The sequence below is a fragment of the Pelodiscus sinensis genome, chromosome 1 (genome assembly GCF_052426305.1).
Source record: "Pelodiscus sinensis isolate ZL-2025 chromosome 1, ASM5242630v1, whole genome shotgun sequence".
Classification (NCBI taxonomy): Eukaryota; Metazoa; Chordata; order Testudines; family Trionychidae; genus Pelodiscus; species Pelodiscus sinensis.
This window is the reverse complement of record NC_143052.1, coordinates 254412844-254428869: the sequence shown is the minus strand read 5'-3', so window position 1 is coordinate 254428869 and position 16026 is coordinate 254412844. Positions and strand designations below refer to the sequence as shown.

At 43.8% G+C, this 16026-nt stretch overlaps 1 protein-coding gene across 1 annotated transcript in view; it reads right to left on the bottom strand.

The window, feature by feature from the left end:
* STK24 (serine/threonine kinase 24) overlaps positions 1–16015 on the bottom strand; it is an 85605-nt gene extending 69590 nt beyond the window's left edge. Inside the window, exons 1-2 of the mRNA XM_075918782.2 lie at positions 15819–16015; positions 14006–14236 (exon numbers count right to left, since the gene is read on the bottom strand). Of these exons, the coding sequence (XP_075774897.2) occupies positions 14006–14236; positions 15819–15860 (273 nt within the window). The 5' untranslated portion in view covers positions 15861–16015. The remainder of the gene's footprint in view (positions 1–14005; positions 14237–15818) is intronic.
* Between the last annotated feature and the right edge of the window lie 11 nt (positions 16016–16026).

Genomic DNA, 16026 nt, shown 5'->3' with positions numbered 1-16026 from the left:
ATAGGTTTCTGCCCAATACAGTATAATGTAAATTTCCGCATAATGTGAAAGTACCTTTTGAGCTCTGTAACATTCCATTATGTGAGAAAGGGAGTGTATGTGTGTGTGGGGGGGGAGGGGAAGTGTGTGATAAGAAATCCAAGGCCATAAACTCAGAGACAAAGACCAGCTGGACACAGAAGCCCAGTGATGTCTGATAGAATCTGCCTCGGCATAAGAAAAACAAAACAGGGAGGCAAAAGGCAAAGAATAACTTGATATATGTAAGAGGAAACTAACATATACAGGCAGTCCCCGACTTACGTCGGATCCACAGTTACGAACGGGGCTTTTCTTGCCCCGGAGGACACGGACTGCGGGACCTCGCGGTCCCGCCGCCTGTGTACTCCGGGGCGAGAAAAGCTGCTCCACGTCTCCCTGGTCTCCCTGGTCTGGTTTGCAAAGCCTCGGGGGAAGCCGGCGGCAGGACAGCCCAGGTGCGCCTGGGCTGTCCCGCTGCGGGCGTGCTCCAAGGCTTTGCTCCCTGTCTCCCTGCAGACCAGGGAGATAGGCAGCAAAGCCGCGGAGCACGCCTGCAGGGGGACAGCTCAAGCACCCCGGGCTGTCCTGCTGCGGGCGCGCTCCAAGGCTTTGCTCCCCGTCTCCCTGCAGACCAGGGAGACAGGGAGCAAAGCCGCGGAGCACGCCCGCAGGGGACAGCTCAAGCGCGCCCGGGCTGTCCCGCTGCGGGCGTGCTCCGCGGCTTTGCTCCCCGTCTCCCTGGTCTGACCAGCAGACCAGGGAGATGGGGAGCAAAGCCTCGGAGCACGCCCACAGTGGGACAGCCCGGGTGCGCTTGAGCTGTCCCCCTGCAGGCGTGCTCCGCGGCTTTGCTCCGTGTCTCCCAGGTAAGCAGACCGGGGAGACGGAGCAAAGTCGTGGAGGACTTGGGCGTCCCTCCACCCGTCTCCCTGGTCTGCTGGGGGGGGGGGGGGTGCAGCTAGTGCCCCCTCCCCCCCAGCAGACCAGGCTTTTCTTGCCTACCCCTGGGGTAGAGCAGCTGGGGGCTGCTGGGTTGGTCCCGCAGCGCCGCTCCGGACCAACCCGGCAGCACCCAAGCTGCTCTGCCCCAGGCGTCCTGATTCAGCCGCTGCTGGTCAGTTTCAGCAGCAGCTGAATCAGGACTCCTGGGGCAGAGCAGCTGGGGTGCTGTTGGGTTGCTCCAGTAGCACCGAGGAGCCACGCTACTGGAGCAACCCAGCAGCACCCCAGCTGCTCTGCTCCAGGCGTCCCCAAGTCAGCCGCTGCTGAAACTGACCAACGGCTGACTACAGGAAGCCCGAGGCAAAGTTGCTCTGCCCCAGGCTTCCTGGAATCAGCCGCTGATCAGTTTCAGCAGCAGCTGACTTGGGGACACCTGGGTTTCTTAAGCTGAATCTGTATGTAAGTCAGAACTGGCATCCAGATTCAGCCGCGGTTGAAAGTGATCAGTTTCAGCAGCGGCTGACGCCAGTTCCGACTTACATAAAGATTCAACTTAAGAACAAACCTACAGTCCCTATCTTGTACGTAACCCGGGGACTGCCTGTATGTAGACTGGGTAGGCTTCTTGGTGTCGGGCATGGAAAATGAACTCTGTGTACGTGGCAGGAGGTACCTGGACAGTGTGATAAAAGAAGGGAGTTTACCGGCCCAGATTCATGACTGCAGGCAGACACACTGGACCTACTATGCCTTGGCTTCTTTTGCTATCTCTGTGCAACTCTTCTTTTGCATAAGTGTGTGAGTATGACTGTTTTGATGTATGTCTATCCAGGAAGGGTGGGCGCCAATTAAACCAAAATGGATCTAGATTTCAGGTACTTAAAATTAAAATGGTCATAAAACAGTTTACTAAGGGCTAAGGGGAAGCAGACAGATGCAGAGGAGCACATGGACTGGACAGAGGTATCACTTAGGGGAGGGTTTTTTAAGAGTGATTCTCTACATCCTAGTAAACAGGAGAGGATGGATGAGAATAAAATATGGGTAAAATCTGATAAAAACAGTCAAATGAAAGAGTCACATTTGATCACATCATGTAACGGCAGACCGCTAAATAGTGACAAGTTTTAAGTGCTTACACCCAAATGCCAGAAGTCTAAATAATAAGATTAATTAACTAGAGTGTCTCATATTAAAATGAAATTAATATAATAGGCATCATAAACTTCATGGAATGAGGATAATCAATGGGACACAGTAATACTAGGATACAAAATATATTGGAAAGACAGGTCAGGTTGTGCAGGTGGGGGAATGGCACTATTTGTGAAACAAAGCATACAACCAAATGAAGTAAAAATCTTAAAATGAACCAAAATGTTCCTTAGAATCTCTATGGATAAATAACTCCATGCTCTAATAATATGAATATAGCAGAAGGAATATATTACCGACCAGCTGACCAGGACGGTGGTAGCTGGCTCAGGAATGCACAAGCGAAGAGGCTATTCTTGATTTAGTCCTAAGTGGAGTGCAGGATCTGGTCCAAGAGGTGAAGATAGCTGGGCCACTTGGAAATAGTAACCATAACATAATTAAATTTAACATCCCTGTGATGGGAAAAACACCGTAGCAGCCCAACATTATGGCATTTAATTTCAGAAAGGGGAACTACAAAAAAGGAGGAGGTTAATATTTTCTCCCTATACTGCTCCTACAATTATCTTCCCTCAGGCCAGTTTTAACTAGTAGAATTCACTTCAAGATCCAAAGCAAATATACCCGTATATACTTGAGTATAAGCCGACCCGAATATAAGCCGAGGCACCTAATTTTACCACAAAGAACTGGGAAAAAATATTGACTCGAGTATAAGCCTAGGGTAGGAAATGAGGCAGCTACTGGTAAATGTAAAAAATGAAGATAGATACCAATAAAATTGCATGAATATTTATTTCAAAGAAAAACAATAACCTAGCTCTATAAGTGGAAAAGGGGGTCAACAAAAACAATATGGTATCAAAAATACCGTAACTCCCGCTCAAAGTCCTCCCGCCAATCCAATGAGCCCCTGAAGGGCCGCCTGCAAGAAAGCGCCCAGTGCCAGCACCAGTCACACACGGGAACAGACGCTCGGACACTCGGCCCAACCAGCTCAGCCCCCGCCGCCCCCGCCCGGACCTTTCCCAGGCCAGAGCCCCTCTCGGCTGCTCCCCGAGCCTCCCTGGCTCCGAGCAGCACCTGCGGGCGCACCCGCAACCCAAGCGGCCGGCAGAGGCTCCGAGCGCCCCGCGCAGCGATGGCCCCCGACACACAGAGCCCAGCCCGCTCCCGGCAGCGCCCCCCACCCCGAGCGCCTCGGTTACCGGGGCCGGAGCTCCGGGCTCACGCGGCTAGACTCGGCCGGCAGCAGAGACGCGCTGAGCCCGCCCGCGAGCAGGAGGCACGAAGCTGTTTCTGGAAAGGCCCCACCGCGCAGTCCATAACATAACGACAACCTGGATGCCTTAGAACCTGACCAGCGTACTCACTTTCCTCAGTTCTCGAGACGCTGACTCGAGTATAAGCCATGGGGGGCATTTTTCAGCACAAAAAATGTGCTGAAAAACTCGGCTTATACTCGAGTATATACGGTAGATTGGACCTCCCTGGTCCAGCACCCCTGGTCCCAGATGAGAGATTTTTCCCAACTAGGGGAGGTCAATTCTGGTCACACTGCTGCCAGTCCCACTCTGTGCCCTGCCCCTCCCATCAGGCTTCCTAGCTCCTGGGCTTCCCACAAACCAGCTGAGCTATGCACCCACACCCCACAGCTCACATGAGTGGTGCACCAGTTCCCATTGCTCCCCCTCTCCCCGCATCCCAGATGAATCGGGCGCATGGCTTCCCTGCCCCACAGCCTGGCCTGGGGAGGCACTGCGCCCTGGCTTTATTGCAAGGGACTCCCAGCTTCAATGTTGGGTCAACAGTGGATAATCATCTGCTACTGCTGCCAGTTAACAGGCTTAGTGCTTTATTTCATGTGTGATTTTTAGCTCAAGGTCAAACTCTGGTGACAGTGCTTTAAAGTAGGGATGTTAAATATTTGTTAATTAAATAGTTGATTAAACTCATGAATTTTTATCGATTACTCAACTATTCTATACTCCCTAGGGATGAGCCTGACAGCTAGTGTGCTCCATGCCCACCCCCAAGGAGCTCCCTACCACTCTTTGCTGCTGCCTCTGTATCAGAGGTAGCAGCATAGGGCGCCAGGCAGGAGCTAGTCCACGAAGGAAGCCAGTTTAAAAATCAGCTCCCGTCTCAGACCAGCTGTCACCCAGCACTGCTGCACAGCTTGGGATAGCAGCAGCCCCCGTCCGGAGGGAGGATCAGGGCTGAGTTCTCAGACCCCAAGCAAGCCAGGCTGCCTGCCCACCTGGCTCCTAACAGACTTTAAATGCAGAGCCACAGCTAAGATAGTCCTGGCTCATGCCATGTCCAGGACCTGAGTCATGCTGCTGGCAGCCTGCTAAAAAATTTACTGGCTGGGGGAGAGGGGGAGAAATGCATGTAGTCTATAGCATCAACATATAAGCTTTTGCTTATCGGTTAATCAACTACACTATTACATCCCTACTTCGGAATGAAGAGCTATCATTATATTTATTTCCCTTAATAAAAGGCTTAGTTCAGCAAAGTACTTTCTGTGAAGATGTAGAATTTATTACAGCAAAGAAACAAAAGAATTACCAATACAACACCTAAACTAGCATTAAGTAGAGAATCTGTTGCATCTTGTGAGACAGCACAGGTTTACAGGTGATTAATCAGCCCCACTCAGTCAAAGGCACAGAGATTACTGAGTGGGAGGGATGGATTAATAACCTGTGAAGCTATGCTATCCCATTTTAGAGGAAACACTGATTGCAACCTTATACAACTTTGAAAATGTTCCTAAAATGACTGGTTTGCTTTTCGATAGCTTGTGTGGTTTAAAAGTGCAGGAAGAGGCCACACACATTATACTGGTCCTCCCAGATTATTTGCACCTGAACGGACAGTAGCATATCCTTTTCAGGTCCCTCCAAGATTCTATGGGCATGCAGAGGTCAAAAGACAATTTCTTGTCACAGACACATTGCATGGGGCCATTCTTGCTCATGTTGCAAACCACAAGAAGCACAGAAGACATGACAGCTCCATAGGCTAAATTATACGAGTGGCTGCTTCACTATTCACAGAAGAGGAAGAGTACAAAAGCTGCTTTAAGATGTCTCCTGGAGACATTTCATTTAACATAATCCAGTTTCTTTAAAACAAAAAACATAATCGTTTGATAAGTGTGGCACAATTCCACTTCACTTCAGGTGCACATGTGCTAGTTAAATTAAGCCAGAAACTTTTCCCCCATAGCAATATCTTTCAGGGCAAGCATGTGTCTTTCTTCTAGGGATGTGAAAGTGTCAATGGTTAATCTTCACGGTTACACACAACCCTCCTTTCCCCCCGCATTGCTGCTTCTGCATCAGAGGCAGTAGCGCAGAGGGGAGAAGTAGGCAGCTTCACTGGAGCTGCATTCCCTTCTCTCCCTCTCCCTCCTCCCCCTTGTGTAAATGTGTAATCACTGAAATGACATGTGGAGGGCAATAAACTCATTTATCAGAATAAACATTTTAACATCCCTAGTATCTTCCACAAGTGCTGTTAACCAGTCGTACAAAGAATGAAACTGCCCCACCTCCCTCAGCTCCATCACAGCAGAAGCCTGTGTTATTTTCTGACTTTGATGTAGAGAGGAAGGATGCTAAAACATGGAACAGGCATGTGCAACAAGCTTAGGAGAACAGGTAAAACACATATTTCACCAATTTTTCTTCAAAGTGCTTGCACACATCCATTCCAGGTGACTTTCAAACAGTTCCAGATGGAGGGTTGTTAGAATCCACCTGAATAAGGACTGCAACACAACTCACCCAAATCCAGCATCATTTCTTGAGGCTTGAGAGAGCATAAGAGGCAAAATTATGAGAAGAGGACCAAGTCACAGCCCTGCAAAAGTCACCAATTGCTGCATGACCTAAGAAAGTAACTAATACTGTTTGCTTGTTTAAGTATGTACATTAATTTTGGAGATGGTGTAAACTTAATGATATATGGGATTAATACAAGAAGATAACAATGAAGAGATCCTCTGTGTGGCAATCAGCTGCCCTCTCACTGTCAGCAAGAGGAGAAAAATAATTGTGTAGACATTAAACTCTATAATCCTGTCCAAATAAAAAGCTACCACTCTATGAACAACCACACCTTATCTTTATAAAAGAGTGAGGTTTTGGGAGGAAAGGTAGGTATGTGTGTATGTATATATGTTGATTCAGGTTGGATTTCAACACCACTTTACTGATAAAACAGAAGATTGGCCCAGCTCAGGTCATTATCTCAAATAAGTTTTGTTTTTCCTCATTTAAATAATTGCTCTGGGATGTGGCTGGGGACCAAGGCTTCAGTATGCAAACTGCCCCATGGAAAGAGGAAAACCCCTGCCCTCTCTCAGTGCAACAGCTTGGGGACAGGTGAGAAGCCCCTCCCCCATGAGCACTGCAAGTTCCTCCCCACCCATGTGTTCAAGGAGATCACCACAGCAATGCTGTCTGCAAATACCCTGAGTTTGGCACTGTGGTGAGATGAAAATCTCTCTCTACATCAGTGTTTGAGCACACTGATCTATCTTTCTGGCCTGTTAGGTATTATTTTCCTACATCAGGGAGTGTCCAGCATGGGTATCTCCTAAATGAGATCCTCATATGAGACACTGAGTATATGTGACTAGAATCGTGAAGGTCAAAACTGGGGGAAGGGAACCCCCCCTTGGATACATTGGCAGAATCCTCCATCAATCTGGGGATGACAGAATACTTACAGGTGTATGAGCAAGCATGTCTACCAGATAAGATGATACACCAACCTCAATCACCTCTCCATGACCAAGGTGAAGTATGGCATGCTAAGTCAAGTATGTATAAACTGCTATGTCACCTAAAAATCTCAGGCAATTCAACACTATTGTATGAAGTTACATCTTGAAGTCTTGCACAAGAGCAGTATCATCTGAAACCTGGCGTGAAGTAAAAAAAAATATGTCTTTTACAAAGACAAAACTTGCCCCTATCAATCTGATTCTTTACATAGGGAGAAGAACTAATTTGTCCTTATTCATTAATAGGTTCAATGAACAAAAGACAAGCAGGATCTTTTCAACAGCTACCTCCACAAACTGTTTGGGTTGACTTGGAATCAATCAATCAGAAATGTGTATCTGGACACCCAGTTTGCATGGCAACCTTTGCCATGCACTTTGTGAAGACTTGAGGGGTTGATGACAGACCAAATGGAAGGGCTGAAAATTAATTATTTTCTGCTATCCTGAGCTTTAAAAATGTCCTGTAACTCTAGTGAACAGACACAGGAAAATAGACAACCAAGGCAGTTGTCATGCTGTCTATTAAGTGGCTGCAGCAGAGAGCGCGAAACTCAGAAAGGACTGTAAAAACACAGGGCAGACACCCAAAACTAGTGGTATATTGTTTATTAGATTTCACCAAACCAGTAACAGAAGAGCACTCCCGGATTACTATACGAGACTCACAATTGAGTCACAGACAGTCCCTTCAGTTCTGTAGTCCCTTATTACCATACAAACTGAGTGTTATATAAAAAGGTTATTAAAATAAAAAATCATCATACATTAAGTTCTTCCAGCCCCAGATCAAGGTATACGCCGATATTACCAAAGACAACGCTGAGAACCAGACCAATTTATTTAATGAACTAACAATTTGTTAGTTAAAAAAAGGAGCTATTAGGGTAAAACAGATATAAAGTCCCCGACTGCTGCCTCACAAACCTGCCTTCTACTTATTAGAAACTACTAGGTAATAGCAACTTTGCCCTGGTAACCAAGAGATTGTTAATAAGCCAAAGCTACTGTACCCCAAAAGTTCACTGCCTGTCCTCAGGGACAATAAAACCCCAACTGCCTATTTTTCCTGACAATTTCACACACCTCTGTTAACTTGGTACGTAAACAGGGCTTCCATTAGTTTGACTTACAATGCTTAATTTACAAGCAGACAAAAGGATAGGTGGCACCAAATCAGTTTCTCAACTCCATCCCATGCAGATTATAGGAACATTTTTTGACATACCTAACATGGTATCTGTATGTACATTTTATATTAATAACCAGCATGAATGTGCATTTCATTTAAGGCCTCACATGACATTCACAAAATAATGTAAATATCAGAATTAGAATATTCCTATAATCTCCTCGCCAGGTGGCATTAAGAGGTTCATGCTTTCACAGCGTGGTAGATTATAGTAAGTTACCCTGCAGCATAGAAAAAAAAAGTAAACATAACTTTTCTAAACTACGTAAGAAAAGGTCACACACCATCAGACCAATGGTCCACTTAAGCCCATGCTGTCCAACCAGTTCTGACTAGCTCCAGGGAAAGAGCCATACTTACCTGGCCGAACAGCCATATTGTTCAAGCCAACTAGCCACTCTCAACCAGCCACATGTGGCTAGCGGCTAGCAACCACAGATCTAAGTCAATATTTTACCATTCAACACTGGCTGCTGCCAGATACCTCAAAGAGAATGAGAAATAGAATAGAATATTATCGAGTGATCCATTCCCCGTTGTCCAATCCCAGCTTTTAGCAGTGGAAATTTGAAAGACACCTAGAACATCTTGACCAACAAGGCTCATAGACATTGTTGGACTTACCTTCCATGAATTTAGGTAATTATCTTTTAAATCTAGTTATACTTGTAGTCTTGACTAGGGTTGTAAAGGGTCAACTAGTTACCCAGTAAGCATGCTTCCTACTTCCGACTTACTTATGTTTTTGTTATTAGTTTTTAAGCCTTTTGCTACTTATTCTTCAATGTTTTATTTTTTATTTTATTTTTTTGGCCTGCCTAAACATACTTTTACACTTGACTTGCTAGGTTTTATTCTCCTTCATATTTTCCTAGTTTCTCAATGCAGATTTCAGAAATCTCAGAGACCCAGAAGTAAAAGGCAGTATCAGCTTGACCAGCAAGTATTTGGTGAAACACTGTTTCTGAAGAACTGCAAAGTACAGTATTTGTTTTCTTTTTTCTAAATTAAGCTAACTAGATAAGGCACTCACGGGGAAATGTAAACTTGCACTGATTATGCAAACTTTTTGACTTTCTTCTGCATTTTCAATAAATCATGTTTTGAAGTTGATTGATTACTGGCTGTATAACTTCATGACTACTTCTTCAGGGAGACAAACTCCTTAAATCTTTCTGAAAAGGTAGTGAGGGAAAAGAGTGTCTGGAACCAACCCCCAATTTGATGTCCAAGTTTAAGAGGGATGCAGACTGATATATCTTCTCCCATTAAAAAAGGGCTGTAGGCAAGCATGCATACAAGCTAAGAAGCCTAAGGACCAAGAAGAATACAAGACACGGAGGATAACTGCTTTCTGATAAAACCATGCACTAATCCATCAGAAAAGTAAGTGCCAAAGCCTCAAAGCAGACTTCTTACTGGGTGGAAGAATTGGTGCATGAATTTATGAAACGGCATGAGGTGCTTGTCTGTTTGTATTATTTATAAGGCCAAACACTGAATGCTAAATTCACTGAAGCTTCCAGTTGACCTGTAGGCAGTTTTAAGTAAATCGTATTTCAGGAGTTAACATTATTCATGAAGTTCTAAGATAATAGGAGACCATTATCTCACAATTCATTCTCCTACATTGCACAAGCCCTAGAATTTCATTAATTCCTGTACCAAGTCCATATTTCTAGTTGTGCTATATTTTAATAAGCATATTTTAATAAGAAATTCAACCATGATTTCAAAACTGTCACCCAATGCTTGGGCAAGCAATTGAAAGAGCTAATTACTCTCACTAAAATGTATGCCTTATTTCTAGCCTAAATTTGTCTAGCTTCAGCTTCCAACCATTATAGTTATACCTTTGTCTGGTAGATTTTGAGCCCTCACCTACCAGAAATCTGGTCCCCAGACAGGTACTTCTAAAAGGAGCACTTGCCTACTAATTTTCCTCTTAGACAAACTAAATAGACTAAGTTTCTTAAGTCTATGGTAAGGCAGGTTTTCTTGTGCTCAAAACGGTTCTTGTAACTCTTTTCTGAACCCTTTACAATTTTTCCTACATTATTTTGTAATTGTTGACACCAATACTGGATACAGTACGCCACTTTTGGTCTCACTAATGCTATCTACAACAATAACACCACCTTCCTATTTCTACTCAGTATTTTTTTGCCTCCACATAAGTTTGTGTTGGCGAACTGTAGCCCATATGACTAGCTTGCCATGTTGCTATATTGTATAATCTATTTTTCTTGATTGGTTTGATTATATTACAGGTTGAACCTCTCTAGTCAGGCAATATCTGTGGTCTAGCATGATTTTACTTAGCCAGATGTCCATTTATCATGGGTGTGACCAAGTTTCCTGCAGCCTCACAAAGTTTGTTCACAACCCCCAGTCCAGTGTTCTGTGCTGTTATTTAGTTCTAATTTACCCCTCAATGTCTTTTAAGAGCCAACTAAGCAGTGGAGGTGTTAGTAATACTGCTAGACAATATTGACCTCTCACGGTTCGGCAAATTCTGTGGTTCGGCACCAGTCAGGTCCGAAGGGTGCCTGCCAGACTAGAGAAATTCAACCTGTATTTTGGTTTATAGTTCAGTGAATATTATTTCATTATATTTGGTTGTAATCCAAGGAACCTATAGATTATCTAGAGGAAATTAGCATAAGTATTTATAACCCATGGCATATATAAAAGAGCTATTAGTTACCCTTTTGCCTCTGTGAGCTGAACCGAGAATTTAATGTTTAACAAGATCCTGGAATATACCTGTAACACTCAAGGTACACCACAAGAACATGGAAGTAATGGCTCAGGCCAAAGATAACTTCAAGTTAGTGGCACAGCCATGGGCTCACGCCTGGCACCACAATATGCCCACGTCTTTATGGCTGACTTCGAACAATGTCTCCTCAACTCTCACCCCCTAACGCTCTTACTCTACTTATGCTACATCAATGACATCATCATATGGTCCCACAGGAAAGTGACCCTTGTTGAAATCCCTGTGAAACTCTTCAACTTTCACCCCACCATCAACCTCAGCCTGCATCAGTCCACACAAGAAATCCACTTCCTTGACACTACAGTACAATTAAACGATAGACAAATTTCCACCACCTTTTACTGGAAGCCTACTGACTGCTACACTTTATCTTCATGCCTCTAGCGTCCATCCCAGACATATTTCTCAATCTATTGTATACAGCCAAGCCCCAAGATACAACTGGATTTGCTCCAATCCCACAGAGACAAAGACCTATAGAGGATTCTTAAAACTGAAATACCTACCCGGAGAAGTGAAAAAACAGATCAACAGAACCAAAAAAAATACCCAGACATGAACTACTTCAAGGCAGGTCCAAAAGAGAAAACAGTATTCCACCTGTCATCACCTACAGCCCCTAACTTAAACCCATCCAATACATTATCAACAATCTACAACCTATCCTGGAACATGACCTCTCACTCTCAGAGACCTTGGGGGGAAAACCAATTCTTGCCTACAGACAACTCCGTAACCTCAAACAAATTCTTTCCGGTAACCATGTAACACAACTCCATCATAATCATTTAGGAACCCACCCCTGCAATCAGCCCCGATGCCAACTCGGCCCACACATCTACACCAGCAATTTCATCGCTGGATCCAACCACATCAGCCACCAAATCAGAGGCTCAATTAACTGCACATTTACTAATGTGATCAACGCCATCAAATGCCAGCAATGCCCCACTACAATGTATATTGGCCAAACTGGACAGTCTCTACGGGAAAGAATTAATGGACACAAATCAGATATCCAAAAGGGCAATACACAAAAGCCTGTTGGAGAACACTTTAATCTTCCTGAACGCTCCAAGTAGCCGTTTTGTTTTAGACCAATTCCACAAGCCAAATACACAGAAAAGGTTGGAACTTAATTTCATTCACAAGTTTAATTCTTATGCAAATAGTATGAACCGGGATATTGGATGGCTCGCACATTATCTTCCATATTTTAATGACTTAACAAAACAAACAATGAAGATGCTAACAATTCGTATCAGCCTCTAGTAACTATTAATCTAGTAGCACCTTAAAGACTAATCTGGGGTTTTGGTTTGTTTTTTTAGTTCCTGTTACAGACTAATTCAGCTACTCTTCTGAACCTTATCTACTCACTGTCTTTTTTTTTTTCTTCTTCTTCTTCTTCTTCTTCTTCCCCCCTCCTCCTCCTTTATTTATTCTTGGATCTGGACTTCTAACTCTCCTGTCATCTGAAAAAGTGGGTTGTGCCCACAAAAGCTCGTGATACTATCTACATGTTTTGTTAGTCTTTAAGGCACTACTAGACTATTTGTTGTTTAAGTTTTAAGAATGAAACTCTATATTAATATGTAAGAATACGTTAGCCTAATGTACCCTATAATTTATCTGGGTGAAGAAATAAGGTTTGAATCTGCAAAGTCAGGCACCCTTCATCCATTTTAGAGACTGTAAACTCTGAGATAGAGATAGTACCTACTACAATACAAGAAATAAAGCCTTTATCTGAAAAAGTAGTTACAGCTCCTTTTTCCTGCCAGCATTATTTCAGTCTTTTTTTTCCCCCTGACTCTCTCATCAAGTTCTGTGTTTTCAAGAGAAGTGTCACCTTATTGTCAACCTCACTGGGAAGAACTACATCCATAACAATACAATATGACCATGTGTATTTGGGGCTGTTAAAGAAAACCAGTTTAAATGTTTGCAGTCTTCCTCTGAAGCATATTTACCACCAGACCTGCTGGAGAAATGAACTTTAGGGAAATCAGGAACATTTCCTTTGTGAATAAGGATGCGGAAGAGATTGATTTCTCCTTCACAGTAGGAGAAATATCTGTAATGCCCTTTCTGAATGACTTGTTTCACATAAACACCAACACTTGGTCAGGAGATTTCAAGAGGGGACTTCAGAAACTAAAAGTGGATGCCAGTTTATTTTGTTCGGCAATATGCTTTTTAGGCTTACTACACCCAAAGACAGTGATAGAGTATCATGCCCTCTGAGTGAATATTGGTGATGGACTTTTTCCTCAAGTTGCCTTGGATAACAAGGCCAGGCCACTGGAAGTACACAATTGACTGTCCTACTGGAAGTGGGTCCTTAGAGAAACCTTAAACATTAATCTTTCTGCAAAGAAGAAATACCTTTTTGTACTTGATATATTAAAACTCATTGCAGCTGATTTACTGTAAAAAACTAGATATTTTCAAAGAAAAATAAAATCCAAGAGATAAGTAAAGCTTGTAACCAAAGCACCAACCAAAACCCAAACAGGATCTCTCAGCCTTTACTTAAGGCTATTCTACTAAACACCTTCTGCAAATAGGTCACAAGTTAGCAAATTAATTTTTTGATCCATTCAGGTAAAAAATAGGATAAAGTTTAAACAAAACTCCATGTTTAAAAAGCATACTTCTACAAAATTGTTGTGACAAAATTGTTAAAATGTGGTAAAAGTTGGTACTGAGTTGTTTCTAGTAGTTTTATGTCAATTTTTATTATGTTTTAAATGTATTCTCAAGTTGAACAATAAACTAAGAGTGAAAATATTCTAAGTTTAAATTGATCTAAATATACCACTGCTAGACCTGAATGTCACCAGTAACAAGTCTGTTACTTAAAGTTTCATTTCTTCCTGTCACTAAGTGACAAAACAGACACGTACTATTTTATTCTTCAGGTAGGTCTGGAAGCAAACTCTTTACAAACTATAAACAGTTCACTCGTTTTAGGGTTTAAAGGGAGAAAATATTTCCTCTTCCATTGAAAAACTATTCTTCTATTCAACCTCAATTTTTTATGACAAGGACATCAGTAGAGCAACATTTTTAACTGTAAAACACACACAGAAAAGCATATTCTTACTTTTAAATAGGATCCATAATACTTGGTTACATAAGGACTGTCACACTGACTCAAAACTGTGATTTCTTGCTGGATGTCCTCTATTTCATCTTCTGCTTCTTCTAGATCAATAATTTTTATAGCAACCACTTTCTGAGTCCAATTGTCAATTCCCTTAAAAACTTCACCAAAAGAACCCTTGCCAATTTTCTCCAGTTTTGTGAACAGTTCTTCTGGATCCGCTTTTAGATTCTGTTAAATTTATAAAAAGAAAAAGATACTCAATACTTGCTTTCAGTGTTACAAACAAATATGTTAACATTTCTAAAGACAAAGATTAATGACTTTGTGCAGCTCATTAGAACTAAGGATTTAAAAGACAGTGTAATTTGTTAACTGGTTAAAGGTGAAATTTATTTCACCTTTAACCAGTTAACAAATTAAACGGGCCACTCCAACCTGTTGTGCTGGAATTCCCTTCTTCCCCCCTTAAGTGTTTGAAAAACTGGGTACTAGATATTCAGCTAGCGACCACAGAGCCTAATGTGTTCAAAAGGTTTAAATTACAGTTCCTGCAAGAAACATGATACAATGAAATCTGTCATATCTTTTTTAATTAAAATTAATCCATGACATAGTCAGATAGAATTTTACAACTTATTTCCTCGTTTTAAACAATTACCAGACATACTGAACACCTAAGCATATTTTTCTGAATAATAATGAGTAATTTTAAGGGTCTCCAGAGGAGATGGATGACTTTGCACAGTACATAAAAGTCAGGAGCCCTCCAGGTCACAACAACAACTGATTTGAGTGCACACTGTCTGTAGGTGGAAGGGAGAACATTGTGCATGTGTAGTACATGCCAGGGTTAACAGTTTAAGTCTTTCCCATTAATATTTCCCCTATGCTTTTGCAAGTACACAGTCTTCTATAGATATATGAATGGGTATTTTCAATTAAAATCTCTAGGCTATGCTAGCTCCCCCCTCCCCAAAAAAAAGACCTGAATTAGTGCATGAGATAGATGAAACACTAACCAGAAATAAATTTACTTTAAAGCCACACCAAGCATAAAACATTTCAATCCCAAAAGGTAATTTGAGGAAGTTATAAGGAAATAAAAAAAGAAGGCTGGGCCTCAAAGTGGCATGTCATGAAGTAGCATCCAAGCTCTATTAAAGATACATGGGGTCCAATTAGAACAATACACAAACACTGACAGTTTTAAGGTTTCTCTGCGAGGGCTTTGTTATTTTATTTGAACTAATAATAAGACAAAGACAGACAAAGTAGGCAGGGATGCCTAGCCCAGGGATCATGAGCCCCTTGACAATTATTCAGAAACACATACCGGCCCTAACTAAGCAATTCACATGACAAAACAACCTCCACCCCCTCCTCCTCCCAAAGCGCATCCTGCAGGGCAACGCTTTTCCACTGCAGGGAGGGGTTGTGTTTCCAAAGTCAACTAGCCTCCCCCCCTTCGGGCGGCCTCTGGCTCTCCCGGAGCAAGGAAGGGAGCCAGGCGCACGGCCCAAGCACCTCCGCCTTGATTTAGCCAGGCGCTGGCAAAGCCGTTTGTTTCCCAATGACCGCCCCCACCCCGGGCCAGGGCACTGATGGGCGGTGCCAGAGCAAAGTGGCTTTTCCCGGCAGCGGCACGACCGCCCCGAGGACCCCCAGCCGCACACGGGCCGCAGAGGCGGAACCTGGCAGCCCCCCCGCCCGCGGGCGTTTCCAGCAGTGCCGGGGCCGCGCAGCTGCCCGCACGCCTCCCCTCCAGGCAGTTTATGCCGCAACCCCCGCCCGGGCGGGGCCAGAGTCTCACCGGCATCTCCCGCAGGCCGGGCTGCACCGGGGACTGAGTCATGGCGGCGCCGACGCGCGCTCCTCGGGGCTCTGCTCAGGCGGCTCTAGCGACTGGAATCAGCTCCTCGCCCCCTCCCCCACGCACGACTCGCCGAGCGTCTGCGGGCGGGAGCTCCCTGGCGCTCCTCGCCCCGCCCCGCTTCAGGTCCCGTCAGAGACTCAGCGTC